General features: G+C 38.0%; 1 protein-coding gene across 2 annotated transcripts in view; it reads right to left on the bottom strand.

Moving 5' to 3' along the window:
* Nucleotides 1–22,389, bottom strand: part of LOC306759762 (homer protein homolog 3-like) — a 57,648-nt gene that overhangs the window by 6,437 nt on the left and 28,822 nt on the right. For both annotated transcript variants that reach the window (XM_079245488.1, XM_079245489.1), the window contains 3 exons: nucleotides 14,077–14,213; nucleotides 8,019–8,175; nucleotides 57–167 (listed from right to left, as the gene is read on the bottom strand). In XM_079245488.1, the coding sequence (XP_079101614.1) occupies nucleotides 57–167; nucleotides 8,019–8,175; nucleotides 14,077–14,213 (405 nt within the window). The remainder of the gene's footprint in view (nucleotides 1–56; nucleotides 168–8,018; nucleotides 8,176–14,076; nucleotides 14,214–22,389) is intronic.

Raw genomic sequence — 22,389 nt, 5'->3', positions numbered from 1 at the left:
AGGTGGCAAATGGATTCAGACAGCATGCAGTGCAGGAAGAGAACGTAGTGTCTTGCCTGGTCTTTGGCACTCAGCAAGGCTTCCAGCTCATCTAGCGACCGTCTCAGCTCCTCTTTGCCAGGCTGACCAGCAGTAGGATGCCCCAGCTGGGTCTCCAGCTCTGCCACCTGGAACACAAATCCACAGGAAGTACTTATGTAAAAATCGGGTGACAACAGATTAGGTAGTTAGTGAGAGCTTGGAATGTGTGAAAGGTGAGAGTTTTAAATGTCTGATGATAGTCAGATATATATGCCTCTTCAAAAGAAAAACACCTTCTCCATTGGTCCTCTTTTAGCATGTCTGGAAGACATCAAAGCCTGGTTGGCTCTAAACTTCCTACATCTTAATGAAGAAAAAACTGAAGTAATGGTGTTTTGGTCCCAGTGGAGCTCATGAACCCCTGCCTGTTGATTTTGGCCCGTTGGCAGGTTTTTTAAAGTCAACAGTATTTAACTTGGGTTTTAAGATGGACAATGATTTTAAATTGGATCAGCAAATCAGTTCTGTAGTAAAGTCAAGTTTTTCCCACATCAGACAGCTGGCTAAAGTAAAACCTTTTCTTGCACAACAGCACTTAGAAACAGTAATCCACGTCTTTGTTGCATCTTAGCTGGATTACTGTAACGCCCTTTATTTTGGGGTCCTGCCTCGCACATCTCCAGTTGGTGCAAAACGCAGCTGCACGCCTCCTAACTGGAGTACGTAAGAGGGAGCACATAACACCTATTCTGGCCTCCCTCCACTGGCTGCCAGTGCTCTACAGGATTCATTTTAAGATTCTTTTATTTGTTTTTAAATCTTTAAATGGTCTGGCCCCTCCTTACCTCTCTGAGCTCCTCCACCCCCACACTCCTGCCCGGTGCCTCAGGTCAGCTGACCTGCTGCTTCTGGACGTACCGAGGTCCAAACGGAAGCTCAGGGAGGACAGAGCTTTTTCCGTTTCTGGTCCAAAATTGTGGAATGAGCTTCCCCTCCACATTAGACAAGCCTCCTCCCTGTCCATTTTTAAAACTCATCTTAAAACCCATTTTTATTCCTTGGCTTTTAACCCAACGTAAGACAGCTTCCGGTAAGTGTGCCTTATTTTTATTATTTGTTTTTACTTACTATTTATTTAGCTTGTTTTATTGTTTTAATTCCATATTCCTTGTATGACCTATTGTTTTTATGTTATTTATTTGCATTTGAACTGTTTTGTTCTGTTTTTATTTTTCCCGATTATGTACAGCACTTTGTTTCAACTCTGGTTGTTTTAAAGGGCTTTATAAATGAAGTTGAGTTGAGTTGAGTTGATACTGAAATACGGAGCAGAATTGTCTCACTACAGGTTAGGCATCTCTTGTGTTTTGACAGATACCTGTATTGGATGCAGCGTGAGTAAACTGAATCCATCTTTAAGGGTTTTTGAATGAAGGAGCAGGACAAGAGGAGATCATAGAGGGGATGTATTGATGTTTTGTTTTTTTTCTACAATTTGCAGGTTTTTCCTCAAATTTCTGCACAGAGATGGGTGCAGCAAAAGTAAAGCAAAGTTTATGAAAGGTATAAAGGTAGAGGTATAATTACACAGAGTTCTGCAACATGACACATTATCATTTAATGCCTGCACACAGTGACAGATCTTACTGGCTGATAGTAGAAAAAGGAAAATGGTGCAGAATCAAACACCACAGTCTTACTATGGAGAAGCTAGGTAGATGTGTGAAGCTGAAAAGAGACAGTTTCACAAAGAACCATTTTTAATGTCTTGTTTGTCGTCAACCTGACAGCTCTGGAGAGCAAAGCTTCATGATTTTATTTCCCATAAAGAGCATGGAAGTTTCATCAGTAGGGGTAACTCGATATCTGGAGATGCAGATGGAGTTATGAACAAAGAAACAGAAGTCTACTTATGTTCAGATCAGCCAAGATCACCTTTTATTAAACAAGGTGGAGCCAAATTTTGAACCACACAGGAAAGGTTTATGCACCAAAGTACATACTCATGTTCGGAGCAAAATGAACAGGAACAGACCAGACCAACAAAACCCCAAACGTTTCCAGAAAGTCTTCCATTTTTCTGTAATATTAATTTCATGGGGGTCTGTCTGAAACTCTAAACACTATTCAGTCTGAAGTTAATCAGTCCAGAAAACAGATATGCAAAACCTGTGTTCATTAACAAAAGCAGAAGAGTGCATTATACACATTCCCTTAATCATATAAGACATGTTTGTATAGTTTCCTCTTTTAAATCTCTAGCCAAGTTAAACTTTCCGCATGTGCACAAACCAGCCAATCGCTCATGTTTTTATTATCAGATGCAGATTTGTCTTATTAGTCCCCAAAACTAAGAGACACAATGGTTAAAGCAACAGTAAAGAAGAGTAATCATAACTGAATGTGAGACCAAGATCCCCACAAACATGAAATAATGAAGTGTGTTTTATTTGTGGACATAATCACGGTCAAATAAAAACTACTGAAAAGGAAACGGTTTCAGACGCAGTGAACTAAAATGAAACAGAAGGGACGTTGCAGAGGGGAAAAATAAGAGGTCAGATTACAAACAGGCAAAGATATGCTTCAGCACGTACAAAGATCATATTAGAGCAAGGGGTAAATTCTGCTGTATTTGTACACAATGAGCACAGAGCTTGTACAGGAGACAGCCTTGTGTTTAAATGACAAGGAAGAAAACCCAGAAACAGATGGATCATGGTATGTTGACTGTTTTGTCTTAAACAGGAACCCCGAGGTGAGGAAACCAATCTTAGATCAGAAAATCACTTATCTGAAATAGACGAATCTTTTCCCTTTCAATATCACATTAACAAGGTCTTTTACTGTTATTATGCATGACAATGCATGGCTCCAGTCATTTATGGAAAAGAGAAAAATCCAATAAAAAAAAATCCATTCATTCAACATAGTTTTCTACTTGTGTCCACGTCACCATATAAAGTCCGCTGTTTTCAAGAGCATGTGTATAAATGGTCCACAGAGCATGAGGTGAACAGTCTCACCACATTTTTCTTTTATGAATACTAGTCTGTGTGCATGAAAAGATGTACAGGTCTTTTTTGTTACTGCATCCTTTATGCATCTGGTCCCGGGTCTCACGGCAAAATGATTTGTAGTTTTTGCATTAAGCAGCAAAAAGAGAAATAAGAAATGATTTGTCTGATAGGTAACGAGTAAAAAACACAGCAAATCTTTTTCATGAAGAGAACAATGCTGGAGTTTAGTGGGTTAGCTTAGCTGGATTCTTTATAAACCTCATATCTAGTGAAACAGGAGCAACAAAGAACCTTTTAACTGAAGCAAAATGTGCAAAATTATAAGAAAAAGGCTTTAACATGAATTCAAATGCAATACTACAGTCAGGTACAAACATACGCATTAGATGGCCATTTAGGATTATCAAGGAAACCAAGACAGGGTGATCTACCCACACATCCATTCATACACACACACACTAACACACACACAATTAATGAAGTGATTTTAACAACTGATAAAAGTCCATTTAGTCAGGGCTCTTTCAGAAACATCCATCAGGCATCACTCTGCTGTGCAGTCTGCAAATGAATCATTGACATCTCTTTCATTCACCCCGTCTCTGATCTTGTCTCTCCTGTTGATGCACTCCACCACACACACACACACACACACACACACACACACACACACACACACACACACACACACACACACACACACACACACACACACACACTGACTGTAAGCTTCTGTGGAAAAAGACTTTTATTGCCAACGGGTACAGAAATGACACCTCCTGCCTTGGAGGCATAATTGAGGGATGTGACCTGGCAAAAAGCTTTTGAGGAAAATTGATTGAGAAAAATTCCCAATCTGACCCACTTCCCTGAGTTTAACACATTAATGGAAAAGTTGCAGATTTTGAGCGACAAGCTTGACAAAACAAGGGCAAACTGTTCAGAATGTGGGGTCTGAATATGATATTGGATCACGATGCATCTATTCAGACATATTTCAAGACTCTGCAGTTCTACAGTAAGAGCAAACCACACACACACACACACACACACACACACACGCACACACACACACACACACACACACACGCACACACACACGCACACACATACACGGTTTAGTTCCCTTTAGGTTTTACTTACCTCAAATGAAAGCAGTATATACCGTTTTTCACCCAGTTGCAATAATCTGCTTAAAACATTTAATTAATTGGTTCCCAAGTGTTTCAACAAGTTAAAGCTGCAGCATTTGATAAGGAGACACTTCAACTTTAAAGCTGATAAGGCTCTCACTGCAGCACATGGCTCTGTAAACCTAACCCTGGCTCCACAACCTTTGATTTGCAGTTTTTAATCATGGTTTTGTGCCACCAAATCAAAGAACCTGTACTGCATTAAATCAAATTGAATATGTGCGAGTCAGAAGGTCGGATGGTGCACACAAAACACGACATTAAACCTTATGTCTTGAATTAAAAGTAGCTCAGATATATAAAATTCCTCATATACCTGAGAAATAATCTGCTGTGAGGTGTGAAAGGGTTTTTATTACTTAAAGCAATTAACCTGCTTAATCCATTTGCGATTAAACAGATAATCTAAGTGTACTATTTTCAATCATTTCAATTAGCTAAATAAGCCATAAATACAAAGAAAGACTGCTGTCCTCAAGCTGACATCATGATGGATGAGCAATTCAAATCAATATTAAAAAAGAGACTTTCGCTGACCTTTTTACTTCTGATTTATTGCAATGTTGCTGTGGAAGGAACCATTACAGCCTTTGTTACTGCCAATTTCTCACATTTCAGTTCACCCTGAATGACTGCATCAGCTATTGTGTAAAATGTAAATGTGTGTGAGAGGATGGAGAGGCTTTCCTGCCAGCATGGTCACAATTTTCTTTTCTCTCTTTTCAAGTTGCCCTATGCATTTTCACAGACAATTTCAAAGTGGCAGTTTATGGATTCCTCGCTATGCTATGTTGCACAGCGTCCAAAGCGAGCCGGAGAAAAACCAAAGCAAGTTGAAAAGGGGAATTGTCCACACAGTCCCAGTGGCTTTAGCCTCTTTGTATTATCCACTCAATGTGTGTGTTTGTGACAGCCACGGCCCCCAGAGGCATGGGCTACATCTCTGAACCTCACACAAATATTCATGAAGAGACAAAGCCTGGGAGAACTGAGACATCTCTCTAAATTACTGTTGCAAGGAACAATTTAATCTTTACAGCCTTATAGGACACTGAAAACCAAGTAGTGTTTATACAGAATGATGGTGCAGAAAAAACACAGAAAGCCTTGAAACTTTTTCAATCTTACAGGTCACATTGTAAACTTAGATTGTTCTCATAAAACTAAATAATGGAAAAAAAAAGTTAGAAATAATGGGGAGACAGTGTCACAGATATGTTATTTATGAACCTAAGCAAAATAAAATGTCTTTAGATTTATGAAAAGATCAAATTCAGCATGAAAATCTGTAAAAAAAAAAAAAAAAAAAAAAAAAGTTCTAGTCATATTCAGAGCAAATCTATTGGTCAGATAAGAAGTATGAATATGTATAGAGAATGATGGGATTAAATGTATTTGGCAAAAGGAAGTTTGGAAGGAAGACATGTTTTAAATCATAATCATAAATGCTGTATAAATATACTAATACATATTAACCTCTGCTTATAGCTACTTTAAACTCTCCTGTAAATTAAATTGATACAATTTTGATGAGTTGTGCATTAAATTTGATTAAACAGATACGCCTGTATTGTTGTGTCTATTTTATGCTACCTTTGTATTGCTATTTTATTTTTAAAGAAACACTATTAAGAAATACTTTGATATTTTCCTAAGTTCGTTGAGCAAAGGGAAGAACAACACAAAACACAAGTACATCTAAATGTTAAAATGTCTCTCATTTAAAAGCAATGTAACACCTCGCTCCGTAGTGTCAATTCTTATTAAACCCAAACAGAGGTCAGACTCAACCCAGAAACCCAGAAAATGGAGCCAGAGCCTTTCTGCAGTGGATGAACACAAACATGGCAGGAGCTGAGAGTGTGACGAGGGAGAAAAATCCAGCCAGCCTCTCTCCTTCTGCTCCTCCGGTGATTTATCTTCTTCCTCTAACTGGGACAGCAGGGGGAGGAGGTGGACAGTATAGGGTGTCCTGTCCCACAAAATTGGAAAAAAAAAAAGAAAAAAAAAGAAACTCCTACCCCCCACCCCATAAGATATCCCACTGCCAAACCCTGGAGGCCTGCTCTACTTCCAGCCACCTGGGTGACTTTGCTGCAGCTCTGTGTGTGTGTGTGGTTCTACAGGAGTGTGTGCGTGTGTGTATTTGGGGAAGTAACCTTCACCTGGACTTGTTGAGATGGATGAAACTGATGAAACTACAGATTGATTAAAAGGGTCAGTTTTCCATTACTAACAGCAATGTTTTCACTTCAGACTATGGAGGGCAGCAGCACGTAATTCCAACCCATTAAAGAAGCTTTGTTAAGCTTGACCAGGGGCATCATTTCCTCTCTCTATATCAAAGATGAAATGTCTGCATTCTGGTCCTGCAATTATCATGGGAGCCTGTCAACAGGAGGAGGGGGGCAGGATGAAAAATGAATCTGCATTTTGAAGCAGGCTGCAGGGGGAATTCAGTGTGCTGCTTGCATACTGCATGTATGGGCCGAACAAGCAATCAGCATCACATCCACTTAATGTCTAGGAGGTCATATAGAACAGGAAGACCAAGGAGATGTGTGTAGATGCAGATTTTCTGTCACTATGTCAGTAAAGGTTTATTTCTTTACTGGATTTTGTCATCTACACAATTTAAAACTTTATTCAAATTGAAGCTTAATTTATGTTTACATTGTGGTATGTTGTATGCAGTATGCAGAACACTGGCATAAAACTCAGTGCATTCAGGCTTATTAATGCATGTTACTGATTATCTGATTTTATATAAATTATTACATCCAAGTTTCTAAAAGTCACTTACTTGGGATGTTAAAGTTGCATCACATAATTAGCTCTGTCTATCATTGGAAGTCACATGAATGCAATATTATACCGATTAGTCGGAAGATTGCTGTGAGTAGAGTATGCTGCTTTTCTCACCATTTCCTGATTATTATGATGCTTTGAAACTTAACGCGATAACTGTTGGACCTCTGCAACAAGAGAAACTAAAAGAGTCTGATTAACTTAATGGTAAATAAAACTGTACGATGGAAAGATTTTCTAATGTTTCACTCTGAAGCAGCTTATAACATTTAGTCACTCATAAAGCACTAGATTACAGAACAACAGGAAGTCAAACTCTTGGGCCTTAGAGGCCATCTGGGATTAGATAAAAAGAAAGAAGATAGCAGAAACAGCCAGAGTTTGTAAAAGAGCTGTTTGAAGTCCTTCAAGCGTTTTTCACTGTCTCAATCTCCCTTATGTGTAAAAAAAAAAAAAAAAACTTCAGGCAAATTATTCAAGAGATAATTCAGCCACACCAATTATTTGGTTTATATATTATATTTTTGATATATATCTACTTAGTTTATCTTGAAGAAAAAAAATTACGTTTTGTATTTATCTTAAGCTATTAACATAAAAAAATTTTTAAAAAAAATAAAAAAATCATGCAACGGTCTCGTTTTATTAACCATACCAGAACTCCTCCATCAGATTACAGACATGCAAATAAACAAGTAACCATAGCAACAACACAAATGCAGCACCATCCTCTCCCATATCAGGCAACAATCAAAATTGATTAGAAACAAACATCTATAAACAACCTCTTTTTCCCCTTTGACACATGGAAATGGTGAGCGCTGGTACAGTTGCTCAGCTATTTCTTGCAAACATACAAAGTATTTCACTAATCACGCCTCAAGCATTGAGCAAAAAAGATCAGTTTAACCATGTACCAGATGCTACTGCAGGGCTGCTGTACTGCTTGTTCTCTGCACCCTCTGCATGTGCTCACCTGCTCTCGGAGGCGATCGGTCTCCTCCTGATATTCAGCCAGCTGTTTTTTCCACTGCTCCACGCTGCTGTTGGCTTCCTGCAGTGCTGCGACTAACTTGGCATTGCTGTCCTGCAGAGTAAATAGTTCAGCTTCCAAGTTTATGTCACACATGGACCTGAGGAGAAGTTACAGGGAAAAAAAAGTGTGAAATGAAAGTTTGCATTTATATTTCTAATCTTTTTCTTTCTGTTTCAACCTGCTCCAAAGACAATTATCTCTATGTTTACCCCAACAAATGTGCCACAAATCACCAAAACCTGCAATGAGCTGAGAGTTACCGTTAAACATTTATTCAACATTTATTTCAACAATTAATTATTGTTCCACACAATTTAAATTAATTCCTGTCAGTAAGATACGTTGCTGGTGCGACAGAAGAAGCTGATAATTAGGTAATGAAGTGAAACATTTCTATTATGCTGCACAAGCAGCTTGATGGACATTTAATGAGTTTAATGAGTCGTAAATCTGGATGGTTTCATACTTTAGATTAGTTTCAAACTTTGAAATACATCATTTTATATTCTTTTAATTTTTATTTAAATATATTTCATTGTTCATGCCTTGCTCTGTTGTGAGCCTTCCATGTTCCAGATTGATCATATTCTGCTGCAATATTACAGTAATTCAGTAGGTTTACTTTAATATTAGGGAAAACGGCATTCAACATGAGTCAGAGCAGATGTTTTCTTGTTGACTTTATCTGGTCGACAAGATGCACCAGAGCAGAGCAGTATTCACCTTCAACTGTGGAAAGTTACACAACTGGGCCACATACAAAATCCAACAAGACAGGTAATGTGTTCTCCTTTATTAAGATGTGGGAAAGATGTGCTGTGTGCCGGTAAAGGTCAGGATTCAGGGGGGATATTTAATAAAGCACAGAGCTTTCAGCTGGAAGATGGAGTTTAGGAAGTAGTGTTTGCCATGGGACTATACTAAGCTTGGCAACCATAAAACCGCTCACCATAGCAACAGGACAGAAAGGCCTGTGTGGGTTTATAAAAATCATAAATAAAACCACTGGAATAACAGGCTGTAAATCAGGTTATGACTTCTGTTTCCTGCTGTCATGTGGAACGTACAGTGGTCTACAAAGACCACCATGATGAAGACTGTACCTCTTCACTGAGCGGCATTAATACCCTAATGGTCTTTAGTTAGGGACACACAAAGATTTAACATGGAACATAAGGCATTATATTATCATTATATTAGGTAATGTTATCTAACAATATTAGATCTCCTGTGTTCTGTTTTTTATAAACACACAAAGTACTGCAGAAACAGGGTAGTATGCTTGTGGTTCCCAGGCACAGCACTCGTCATTCTGTGGTTAGATGCTTTCAGTTCGGTTGACTGTTGCTTTTCTAGTCCACTGATTTATTTCTTATGATGGGAAAGTAAATCCTACTTCATTGCAGCCAAACGAGTCTGTAATATGGTCCAAAAAAACCAAAGCAAAATCTTCCACACTGATAGTGTCATTACTGACTCCAGTTAAACTCACGCTCCAAACATTGTGTATGTGTGTTTAGTGCTGATATTTGCAATTATTGTAATGCTTTCATCATTCATTATTCTTTTAACACCATTCTGCCATTTTATGGAGATTACGCCCATGTTACGCATCTGTTCCATGCTAGCCTCTTTGGAGTTGTATGTCTGTTTCTTTCCAAAGCATATGGACTGTTTTATGCTGAACAGATTTTTTTATGCTGAACAGATTTTAAGGACCTTACAGGTAAAACTGTACTTTTGGGTCGTATATATAAAAGTGATTACTCTTGACTGAGTAATCTTTTGACTGAGCACACAAGTGATTCAGTTAGTGGGGTGAATTTAATCCAAAGACAAAGTGAAAATATGATCTGATGGAGCCTTTATGACTAGACTGGATCACAGCCTACCGTAGTTTGATCCTACCTCTTCAGTAATGCATCTCTGTGTTACAGCTTCAGCGGTATTCTTTTTGCATGTTGGTTAACTACATGTTGGTTAACTACACCAGAGTTAATGCTCAGTTGTAACTGCAGGGGATTTGGGGCATGCAGCACTAAAAAAAAAAAAAAAAAAAAAAAAAAAAAAAAGTTCTGTGTTTAACTTCCTGAGTGAAGCTCGTACTTCTGACAATAGAAGTTTGCAGGCATTTATTTATTCACAGCTGTCTTTTGCCACAAGATTTTGATCAGCTTAGTGTCTGGATTTTGACTGAGCCACTGCAACACCTTGATTGTTTTATTTTTTATCCATTCTGACGTTGATTTGCTCCTGCGCTGGGAATAATTCCTATGTTCTGTTTGCATGTAACAATTTTGGCCAAGCTTTCAGACAGTTGGTATCACGTCTGATACCACAGATGAGTTTGTGGTGAACTCAGTCACTGCAAGATGTCCAGGTCCTGTGGCTGCAAAACCAGCCTGACCCATCAATCCTCCAGCACTGTGCTAAAGGGCTCGTATAAAGTGTTTGTGCTGCTATGCAGTGTGTGATCTTCAGCAAATGTGGTTCTGCACATTAATATCCAAGCTCTCCAGTTTGGTCCCATCTGTCCAAAGGACACTGTTGCAGACGTCTAAGCCATCTGTATTTAGTCAAGTTAATTTTAGTGCTTTGTCTTGGCAACCCTTTCAAACCAGTATTATATTTATTTAATTCACACAGTTATGTAGCATTAACAATGTAACATCCTTATTTAAGCCTGAAGAGTCTACAATGTAGCTGAGCAATGCACAACCGGACCATGCAGACTTTCTAGGACATCCACTCCTGGGAAGATTAGCAGCTGTCTTGAATATTTTCCACTTGTAAATAATTAACCTTAGTAAATAATAATCAGCTTTAAATTACCTAGAAATTACCCTAATAACCCTTCCCAGACTGATGATCAACAACTATTGCTTTTCTAAGACCAAAACCCCACCGCCAAAGAGAGTAAGAAGCAATCTGATCCAATATGTAACTGTTCTTACTATTTATTTAGCATTTAGAATGAGTTTATTTAGCGAGTGAAGACACAACAGGATTTTTATTTATGACAATTATCTGAAGATAAGTCTGGACAATAAAATTGAGAAAGGTAAGCAGTCATGAGAGAAGGAAGAGTTTAAATAGAAAGAAAATGGGCTCCAAAAGCAGACATTCCCAGGCATGCCTCTAAATCTCATACTCCAGTTTTGGGGTACTGCTATCCGGCAGGTTTCTGTTGTTTCCCAGGTCCAACACACCTGATAAAATCAAATGGCTTCTTGTCAACTTCTTTGCAATGACCCACTCATTTCAGTCAGATATGCTGGAGCATGGAAACTATGAAAACATGCTTGAAAGCAGCCTGGAGTTTGAGACCCCTGCTTGTCTGAGTTTGATCAAGTCCAACATCCTTGCACTGTCATGGTGAGGCCAGTAGGGGGAGCAGGGGGGCATGACAGCTGGTGCAGGGAAACAGAAATATGAATGTGAAAGGGTTTTTAGTTTTTCTTTTATAATTTTTTTTTGTTGTTGGTAATATGTAGCACTTATAAAAACAAAAGAAAAATCTTGGAATTCTTGAGTTGCATTGTGGGCATAATGTACAGATGACAGCAGGCGTTGTTTGCAGTCTAAATATTCATTGCAGTCTCTACAAAATCTTTGCCATGTGCTGAAAAATCCTTTTCTGGTTTACTCTCGAACTAAAAGATCTTGAAAAGTTAGTATGTTGGGTTGAATTTAATGTGTTGTTCACCATAAGAAGACTTTTCTGCTCTTAATGTTTGCATGCCTGACTGGAGCAGCTGTCAAAAAAGCACTGAGGTTTAGATTAAATTAGCAGGTGTCTCTCCATGATTTCATCGCTTCATAGGGTAATGCCTTAAAATTGATATTCTCTTTCCATCTCAAGTTGAGCATAAACATCTGCAGATAACATCATAATTTAAAATCTGCCCAATTAGACATACTGGGACTCCCAGTATGTCTAAATGGGCAGTCTCCACCTCCCAGTCTGGGAGGTGGAGACATGAGTAGTAACCTTCAAAACTCTCAGAGATATTTCCATTCATGTGAGCACGTTGGCTTCTCTCACTGTAGTTTCATTTTACTGTGCATCATGTTATGGGTTATGGTTTGAAGTTATTATTTTTGTTTTGGTTGTCTGCAAATGTAAATTACAGTTCAATAAATGTAGTTATGAAATATTTACAATAACTTGCTATCATGAAAAATAAACCTGAGCCTGCTCTAATCACAGAGCTTGAAATAACAGGGTCTATATGTTCCAACCGGATGACTTAGACACAGCACTTTGCTGTCTGTATGAACATGCACTAAAAAAGATAAAGTTATTCTGTGCGATGATGACATATGTCTTTTCCATGAACAGGAACTTTGGGAAGGGGTTTATTAAGGTTTTAGTTCATTTAAAACTGGGATATATAAGTGGTGATCTTGCAAATGCAGAATGAATCTTTATTTGGACATAAATATTACGGTTGTCACAATATGCTTTTGTCCCGATTCAATTCGATTCAGATTTTTTGGGAGCTGATTCCATTTAAATTGCAATTCTCACGATTCTTTGATATTGCTGATTTTTGTAGACTAAAAAACAAACAACAAAAAAAAGTACAAAACTTTTTTTGCTCGTCATTTTTCCTAATTTCAATTAGAAAAAAAAAAAAAACCAACAGTTGCCAGACCATCATTCAGAAATGGTAAAAAGATAAATAAATCTATACATCCTAATGTACCTCTGTTCTTATCTGTTGTAAGGCGGCGCCAGTAAAACCGGCTAACTGTTTATCTTTGTCATTAATGTTCACTGTCTGTTTGTCAAATCTTGGACGAGCTATCTTGAACTTTGAATTTCCCCTTGAGGATGAATAAAGTATCACTGAATTGAATTGAATTGAAAAATTGCAAAAAAAAAAATATATATATAATGGATTATTTGTATTTATTCGAAAAAAAGATTTTTTAACAAAAGAAATTGATTTTAAAATTGTGAAGAGAAAAATCCAGATATTCGATTTTTTCTATTTGATTTCCCACAACCTAATAAACATAACACAAAAAGTGGGAAAATTTATGTTTGGTTGATAATTTGCTTTCTGTTGTATTATAGTTGGAAAACCTGACAAGTCAACTTTTCAGTGAGGTATAACTTGTAAAGATTGTGCTTCTCTGTAATGCATAACACGTGCAGATGTGGGTAGAGCCCTCTAACAATGTGTAAAATCCCCGCTATGCTCTCCTGTTGGTCCATACTTTTGTGTATACTCTTGCCCAAATGGATGTTTCCTAAAGAAAAGTAACCCATACTGTCTGTTTTTTCACTTTCTTAATTCTTAATTGCACAACCTGCAGTTGCTGCAGGTCATCCAGTGTGTTTGTGAAGCACTGTAACGCATTCAACACAACCATGCTGATGCTCAAGTGCTCATATGGGTTAAGGTCTAAACACAGAGCAGCCTGTTCCACCCTCTCCATTCTGTTCTGGAGGGGCTCTGTGAGGATCCTGGCTCTTTGGAGGAATTTTGTCATCTTGGAGGATGCAGTTAGGTCCCACATTGTGGAGTTATAGGATCGCCATAGGCTCCAGAAACTCATGTGTTTATTAATTTGGTGCCCATTAGGTCATATCTCTGTGACCAGCACACACTTTGCAACACCTGAGGCTAAAACACTAAAGTGAATGTCAACAAGATAATACGGGGGATGTTGGCCTTTGGGTTTTGAGAGTAGCCTACTACTCAAACCATTAGTTGTGTGCACAATCCTTACAGGTCACACCTCGTTATAATGGTGACTAATCCAGCTGTTTAAAAACGTGTCTTACAACCACTGCTGGTATTACTATTTGCGAGAAAAAATTAACAAAACGCAAATTTACTTAGTTTGTGGTAAGTTTATAATGACATATTAGCGTTTTAGAAGTTGGAAATGAGGGGATTTTGTTTGCTTAACAGATAATCTAAGTGTTTTCTTCACTCCTTGTTTTACTGTGTCTGCAAAGGAGACAAATAAAATCTATCATTACCCTTCAGACAGCATCTTCTTGACCCTTTCCTTCTCAGCCGTCAGTGCCACTTCAGTGCTCTTACTGCGAAACAGCTTTTCCTCCCCGGGCCCATTGACTGTCAGCAGCGGTGGAGAATGACGCTCCTCGGACAGCTCCTGCAGCACAGCAAGGGATGGAAATACAGATTTTCTTATAACATGATCTCCATTGTAGAGTTAAAAACCAGCGACAGGTCTGTAATATAACACAAATTTCATTCAGTACAAGTGCTTCTAGTAAAACTCTGAAAAGAAAAGGATAAATGCACCAGCAGCATTTGTGCATGTGACAAAATGGCTAAACAAAAAGAATGTTTCTTGCTGGTGTTTGGGATAATCCCTGAGAAAAGAGGTTCTGGTTTTGTATCAGATAAAATGTGTCCTCTGACACAAGAATATATTGACAGGGTAAAACTATATATTGTATCTGGACTGATTAGCTGCAACCTTCCAGCATATTCACATACAACAAGTACTGACGCGGGATTATGTATAAAATTATAAAGTAATTGAATCTTTCCTGGTATTTTTGGTTTGTTTGTTTTTTTTTTAATCTCCTGCGGACCAGTTCATTATTATCTCCATGCCCATGCACATCATTAGAGAACACACCAGACACGACACAGCAGCAACACCGGACAGACCTCAACCTGTAAGTGCTTGATGTGTCCCATCTGGGCTCCTGTAAACGAGCTTGGGGCATAGTGAGCAGCCATGTGTGCAGCACAGCTGTTTTGTCTTCACACAGCCTAACAGATCTAAGTGGACTCAACAGGAAGTGACTGATGTGCAGAATCTCATTCCAGGGGGTCATCTGGTGTTAGTGAGTGCATAAAAAATCATGCACTTGCTGCTTTCAGACTGGATTGTAGATGTCTGATGAAAAACAGTATATACTACACATCTTGCAGGAATCTTGCATGAATGTGCTGAAAGAAGACAGTAAGACAGTTCACTGTTCGTGAACTTGCAGGGCCTCATTTAGAAGACAATGATGTGTCTGAACTGTTTGAGCTATTCTTCCACAGAGAGATCATCGCTCTGTTCGTCCCTGAGACTAATCGGTATGCGGACCAAGTAAAAGATGCAAAGGGGGACAGAGCAGGACGATCGAGTCGTGTTGCTCACTTTGAATTTCAAGGTAGAATGCACCCCTGATCTTCACCAGTGAAAAGTTCCAAAGAAAAACTGCAAATAAATTTTTGTTTGTGTGAGTTTGTTTTTTTTTTAAACGAAATATATGCAAAAGACAATGAAAAAGACACTGTGAACTTATATTGTTCTTTATTACAATAAACAAGAAAGATATGTGCTTTTGATATAGGTGGGCATGATTTTTTTTTTTCTGTCTGTGAAAAAGAATGCAGTTTAAGGAAAATATTTTTTATGCAGTGTGATGAAGGTTAAGTAGATGTATGAAATGCTATATTGTTTTGTTTTTTCACAGTGAACAAATCATAGCCATAACAAACCAATAACTAACTCTGTAATGCCATCTAACTGTCAATTTTATGGAAGTTGACTGGGCAAATCTACAGCCAGACATTGTTTTGATGAAAGATGCTTTATTGAAGTGTAAATGTTATCAGGTTTGGTTAAAAAAACAAGCCCTTTAACCGGACTAAACATCCTGCATTGTATTATTTGCTCTTCCTCTTAGATCTTGAGCTGGAAGCAGCAAATCAAATCAAATGCTGGACTGTGAACAGATGCATAAACACAGACATGAAGACAAGTTAACCAGCAAAAGAATACGCCTGTATATTAATGCTTGATGAATACATGGCGATCATTAAAATTTTGAAAGCCAAACTAATTCTGACAACTATCTATTAAAGGGTCTTCTTTGTTATCATGAATACTGCAATCAAGGAGAGAAAGAAGGTAGGTGATGCAACCTGGCTGAATCTAGGTTGCAAGCAGCTACACTGCAATCTGGATGCAAACCAGCTCCAAGAGAAAAAGTCCCTCTGCTGGAAATGCTGCTTGTGTTCAGGAAATCCTTTATTATCTGCAGTATGATTCAGTTTAATTCTTAACCTTCCTGCTGTGTAGCAATTTATTGCTAATTAATCATTCTTTATCTTTGTCAAGTTGTTATCAGTGTTTCAAGAAATAACCATGACAGAAAGTCTTGGAAAAAACTATCTTGAGGATACATCAATGATAAAACATATTTAGACAAATAAATGTAACCACAATGTTCTTTTTTGTTGTTGTTTTTTTTTAAAGAAAGATGAATAATAATAATAATAATAATAATAATAATAATAATAATAATAATAAATTTGACATATTTGTTAAGGTGTCTTTGTGATCACTCAGATAACTGATATGTTTTATTCAAACAGAGTTAACTGAATAATTTGATCTGTAGACGGATCCCTGACTCACAATCAAGGTTTTTTAGGGGAGAGTTTCAAGTCAAGCTTTAAATGAACTATAGTAGACAACAACTGCAGCGAATGCTCAGCAGTTTTTCTTAGCTTTTTTTTCCTAAGGAGTGACCTTCTGTGTCATGTAAGGCTTTGATAAACTGAACGGCATATCAGAGAATTCATCTTCCACACCAAGAGACTTTTAGATACAACATGACACAGATGGCTCAGCTCCAGCTTGTTCTAACCAGTCTGCTTCGATATTTTCATTCCAGCCCTGCTTTTGCTTTTAAATAAAAAGTGCACATAAATGACTGCAGCTCATGCACATTTCTGCACCCTTTGCTTTTCCTCTTCCTGGAGAAATAAAACACTCCACTTGAACTTGTCAACAACCAAGCTGCTCACTGAAGGTTACAACCCGACACTTACTGTAGAAAGAGCTTTTATTATTAATTTGAGCAAGCCCGACTTTAACCCCTTGTGGATAACAGTTTATTATCTATGGCTCAGCAGCTCTCACTCTCTCCTTACGGACAGGTGAAGAATTAAAACGCACAGCCGACTCATGGCGATGAGCTCGTTGTCCACAGGAATGTAAACCAAAAGGTGAGAAAAAAAATCAGAACTATAATTACTCATATCCGGTCAAAAAGCCAGCAGATAGCTTTGTATAATATAAATGACATATGTTCTTCCTATCAGACTCTTGTGGAAACATAAGAGCAACATCATGCAGCAAACCAGTAAATTTTTAACCAACTAGTTGGAGAAAAATGTACCAATTCTAAGGAGCCTATCAATACTTTTACTCCTCTCAGGAGATGTAGCAGATCAATTCATTCCATTTCAGAAAATAAATAAATTTAGCAATATTTTTCCGTATTATGTACGTCTTTAATAAATATACAAGTACAGTTAACATTCTGCATTGTTGCATCCTCAAAGCACCCCCCTTGGTGCAGCTGTGTTTGGAAGCTGAAGCTACATATGCTCTGAACTCAGCTATGATCACAGTACCGATAAATTATTGAGCTTGATAGGCCATGAAACATTAAGAAGGTGAACGTTGTCCTTACCCAGATAAGACTAAAATGAAAAAGGTTCCTTTCTCTGTTTTGTTTTTTGATCATTTCAGGAAATGAGTGTTTTCACGCACCTGAGAGAGCTGAGATGGATCAGCAGGTCCCATGATGCATCGGGGGGGAAAAACAGATGAGAAAAATGTGTTAATAGATAATTGAGACAATTCCAGTTACTTTTACCATTTCATTCCCATGTTTTGTACTGGTTATCTCATCCACACACTGTTCACTATAAGATCTTTGTACACAGAACTTCAGATATTTGGTTTACTTGCAGTGAAAAGAGGAGTACTGGTTTCATCTGAAGCATGAACAGCCAAACAAAAACCAAGATAACTTTTCCACCTTCACTGTTTTCACTCACAGCAGACAGATTAGCAACACAATGCATGTTTTTATATTCCTAATTAACAATGCGACATAAATAGGAATTTAAGGATTTAATTGGCAATAAATATGAAAGCAGCGTATTAACAATATGTCAACCCCCACAAAAAGCTGCTAAAAACTTAGAGAAACTGTGCTGTATAATCAATCACATCTCTGATACATTAATTATTAAGCAGTTTTGCTGAGAGCATCATGACGTCTCTGCGTCGCTGTTTGTCTTAAGTATATCCACACTGATTACTTATTTATCTGAGCACGGGTCCATTTTCTCCCTTAGCTTCATTCCCCGTTTTTTTGTTTTTTTTTGACCCACTTTACTTATTCATGTCTCTATGCATTCACACACACTTCTCCTGACTCACCTGTCCCATAAACTAAACGCAGTCACACACATACATTGACTTTTTTTTTTTTTTTTTTCTCAATGCCAGTTCTGTAGTTTCAAATATTAATGGTTGGCTTCCCCGTTTGTGTTTTTGTCATCCTCTGCGTAAAGTCCATCTTGTACAGATGGAGATGCAGGGAGGGAAAAAGCTCCAATCAGCATGCACAAACAACAACTTTCCTCCTTTTAACATCTGTTACAAGGAGAACAGGCGTTTCTGCTTCCTGCTGTGCATGCACAGCTTATTTACACACACTGCACAGTTCAGTGGGGTTTCCAGGCTCTTGTCATCTCCCGAATCTCAGAGTGTACTGGAAATGGATATTTACTGTATAAATGTTGGTCTTATATTATCTACATAGATATATAGGTTTATACTCATGAGAAAGACTGAGCGATAACGATCTATTTAGGTACACTGACAGAATCTACCATTATAAATTACATAAATTCCCTCAATAAAATTATCCTTGAAAAAAATAATAAATAAATAATAATAATAATAATAATAATAATGATAGCATCTGGCATGTAATAACCCTCATCATTGAAGCTGCACTGTACTACATAGTACATGATGAATTCATGGCTAAGAACTTAATTCTTTCCAAGGCGACGGGTAATAAAGTAATTTCTTGAAAAGATTTTAACAAGTGTGACTGGTTCCAGTAATCTATTCAATTATCCTTGTACTTGTTAGTTCTGTAGTGCCATTTATCATTCTTCCTTCTCATCTCACTAACTCCACCATCTCCTCCCCCATCTCAACTTGGAGCTCTGTAAATAAGGCTGAAAGCTGAAGCTTCACTGCATGCAGATCCCCTGCCGCCACTCGCATATCAGAGGCAGAACATGCACTCTGTAAAGCCCGGGGCTGCAAAGATACACCTCTGCAACATTGTAGACTGGAACTGACCAGGATTGTTACTGAGCAGCTGATGATGATGATGATGCAAAACTTGCAGAGACACTTAAAGAAAAACAACACGAGACAGAATATACCAACATCATCTATTGGTCTGTAAATGCATCGTGCTTCTCCTGGAACATTTTGCAGCTTGAAATATTTGCTCTTCAGCTTCAGTGGCTTCAAGCACAGCAAGCGTTTCAGTAAATATTTGTACACTCTGAGCATCATTCTTCACAAGAATTATTTGCCTCCACACAGAATATGTCTCTGTGTTTGTAGAACATTTCAAGTGTTCACACATATTGGCAACTGCATATAAAGGTTAACAACCTTAATGGAGCTCTTAACAGGCAATACTGACACACTGAAGTGACCATCAATATTTGGCACTGTAGCTCAGACATTCCTCACCCTCATGATATCGTAGTCCAAAACAGTATTGATTGGTTATTATGTCTTTATCACACGGCAGTGTGGTGTTTTATAAGGAAAAGAAGTGCACCAAAGGTGAAACGTTTTATGCCTCTTTTTCCTACAGAATCTGAAATCTTTATTTATTCATTGCACTTCATTCCATTTAGGGACATTGTTGTGTTTTGTATGTGCCTGTTTGCATGGTGGAGCTCAGAGGCAACATCCTGCAGCAATTTTTTCCTGCCAACAAGGAAACTTGCAGAGGCAAGAAATCCATTTTGCACATATGAAGCTGCTAAAATTACAGTATCAACACTAACCACATGTGGAAAAGAGGATAAACCTTTTTTTGGTTCCTTTTTGCATTGACAAGTTTTATTTTCCTGTCCTCTCCACATGGTTTTTCCTTTATTTGTCTGTATGGTTACATTTCCTTTACATTTAGCCTTTTTAACTGGTTCTTTCACATAACTAAATGGCTAAGCCACATCCACTGTGCCTCTTCCAAACATGCTCTAAAAAGCAGGAGATTTTACACAAAGATGAGTTCTCAGCTGGAAATATTCTGCAGTGGTGCATAGGTAGAGGATGTGGTGCGAGAAGAAAGCAGAAGTCTTTTAAACAGTATATCAAAGACAGAAATGCCATCTAATGCATAGTGATGACTGTTCTTTTCAGGTTATTAATACTAGATATTGAAGACATTTCCACAACATCAGTGAGAAAAAGGAACGAGTCGGAATAAAATATGTACCAGCATACGTCATCAGCACACACATTCACTCAGCGGATTCACTAGAGACTTACTTGCTCTACACACACATTGGCTCCTTTCCAAACTTAATAGCAGGGGGCTTGCTATGTGGTGAAAGTCCTCACAAAATCCAGTCTGTCTCCTTCACATGGTTGCATATGACTTGAACTTATCAGGATAGGTTCGGTATTTGCTTTCCCTGATAATTGGAAATCATCCAGTTGGACATTGTCAAAGTATCCACAAACTGAGTCATTCAGTGTTGATATAAATGGAAAATATGACAAGTTGTTTATTTTTATGTTTGCTCACTGAGTAAAAAAAAGTGTGTCCTTATCACACAGAGTGACGGAATGCAAATTATATCCGAGACAGTGAGTAAAGAATCCATGAATGTGGTTTTAACACAGCTCTGTAGCTCATAGCTTAATATCTGAGCTGGACAGAGAGCTTCTGAGCGTCGTGATGTGTGTTTTGTGATGTTTCTTTAGTTTCTGGTTTCCTGTTTTATTTTGTAGTTTGTTCCTGTTTTGCCTTTGTCTGTGTTCATTAGTTCACCTGGGTTCGCTTAGTTCATTTGTTTCACCCGTGTCCTGTTGTGTTCTGTGTATTTATACCCCTCAGTTAGGGCTGTGACGATATGCTTTTGTCCCGATTCGATTTGATTCCGATTTTTTGGGTGCCGATTCGATTTAAATTGCGATTCTCAAAATTCTTCAATATTGATGATTTTTGTAATTAAAAACAAAAATTTTTTCATAAAACTTTTTTTTTTGCTAGTAATTTTTCTTGATTTCAGTTAGGAAAAAAACAACATAGTAGCCAGGTCATCATTCTGCTGCTATAATGTAAAGTAAAAAGATCAATAAAACCAATGAAAATGACTTTTTTTTTTTTTTTTATAGTGGATTAAGTTTTTTTTTTTTTTTAAATCGTTTTTTTTAACAAAAAAAAATTGTTTTAAAATTGTGAAGAAAAAAATCCCGATTTCCGATTTTTCGATTCGATTTTCCCACCCCTACCCTCAGTTTCTGTCTCGAGTTGCCTGTCCATTGTAGTTGCTGTTCATGCTTGAGTTTAGTCCCCTGCCTTTTGTTAAATAAACAAGGTTTGTACAACCTTCTCAGCTTTCTGCCTCCATTCTCTGCATTTGGGTCCCCACCACCACCTCTCCGTGACAGTAGGTAAGGTTACCAGGACGACATGGCATCCCCGCCATCTTTCCCTGCAGCTTGCAGACCTACCTGTTACTGATAATATTTGGAGTTGGATTAACTCCTTCAGTCAAGTCAAAGTAAGTAGTTTTCCTTTCTCAAATCTGAGAGGAAACTCATAAAATGTTACATGTGTGGACATCCAGGATTAAACCTGATCAAGGCAATGTTGCATGCTGAGCTGACTTTTGACCCTCTAATCTAAGATCCCCTTCAGTTCAGCACCAGTCCACCGAGAAAAGCCTCCAGGCTTTGTTGAAAACAATATTGCTTTGCCATTAAATGTCACATAAAATGATAATATATATTTCTCGTTCCTGCTCTGGCCTTCTCGTGCCGTTGACCTTCTCGGTATTGATGCTCTGTGTTGTCGTATCCAGGAGTGTTTTCTCCCAGCCTTGTAAAATAAATAGCCGAGATGTACCATCAGCTCTTATCTGAGTGTCTCAGAGCTGAGCTAAGGTTGCTGCTGGCAGTGTGACTCGGCAGTCTCTCAGACCTGTTCTTTGTGAAAGCTAGAACAGCGCACAAACACAAGATCATACACTCTATTTTGAAACTATGTTGCTTCACCAACCAAACACTAACACTTGGCAGAAGTAACTAATGAACCAGATTAGTAGAATAGCTTCATTTTTGTACAGTTAAATCACAGCGTACCAAACAGGGTGTGTACTAGTTGTGTCACTGAAGCTGAAACTGCTCCACAAAAACAGAATCCTGTTGTCTGTGAACTGATTTATAATGTCACCACAGAGCAGCA

Source organism: Telmatherina bonti (assembly GCF_933228915.1).
Source record: "Telmatherina bonti genome assembly, chromosome: 8".
Lineage (NCBI taxonomy): Eukaryota > Metazoa > Chordata > Actinopteri > Atheriniformes > Telmatherinidae > Telmatherina > Telmatherina bonti.
This window is presented reverse-complemented; position numbering and strand designations above follow the sequence as displayed.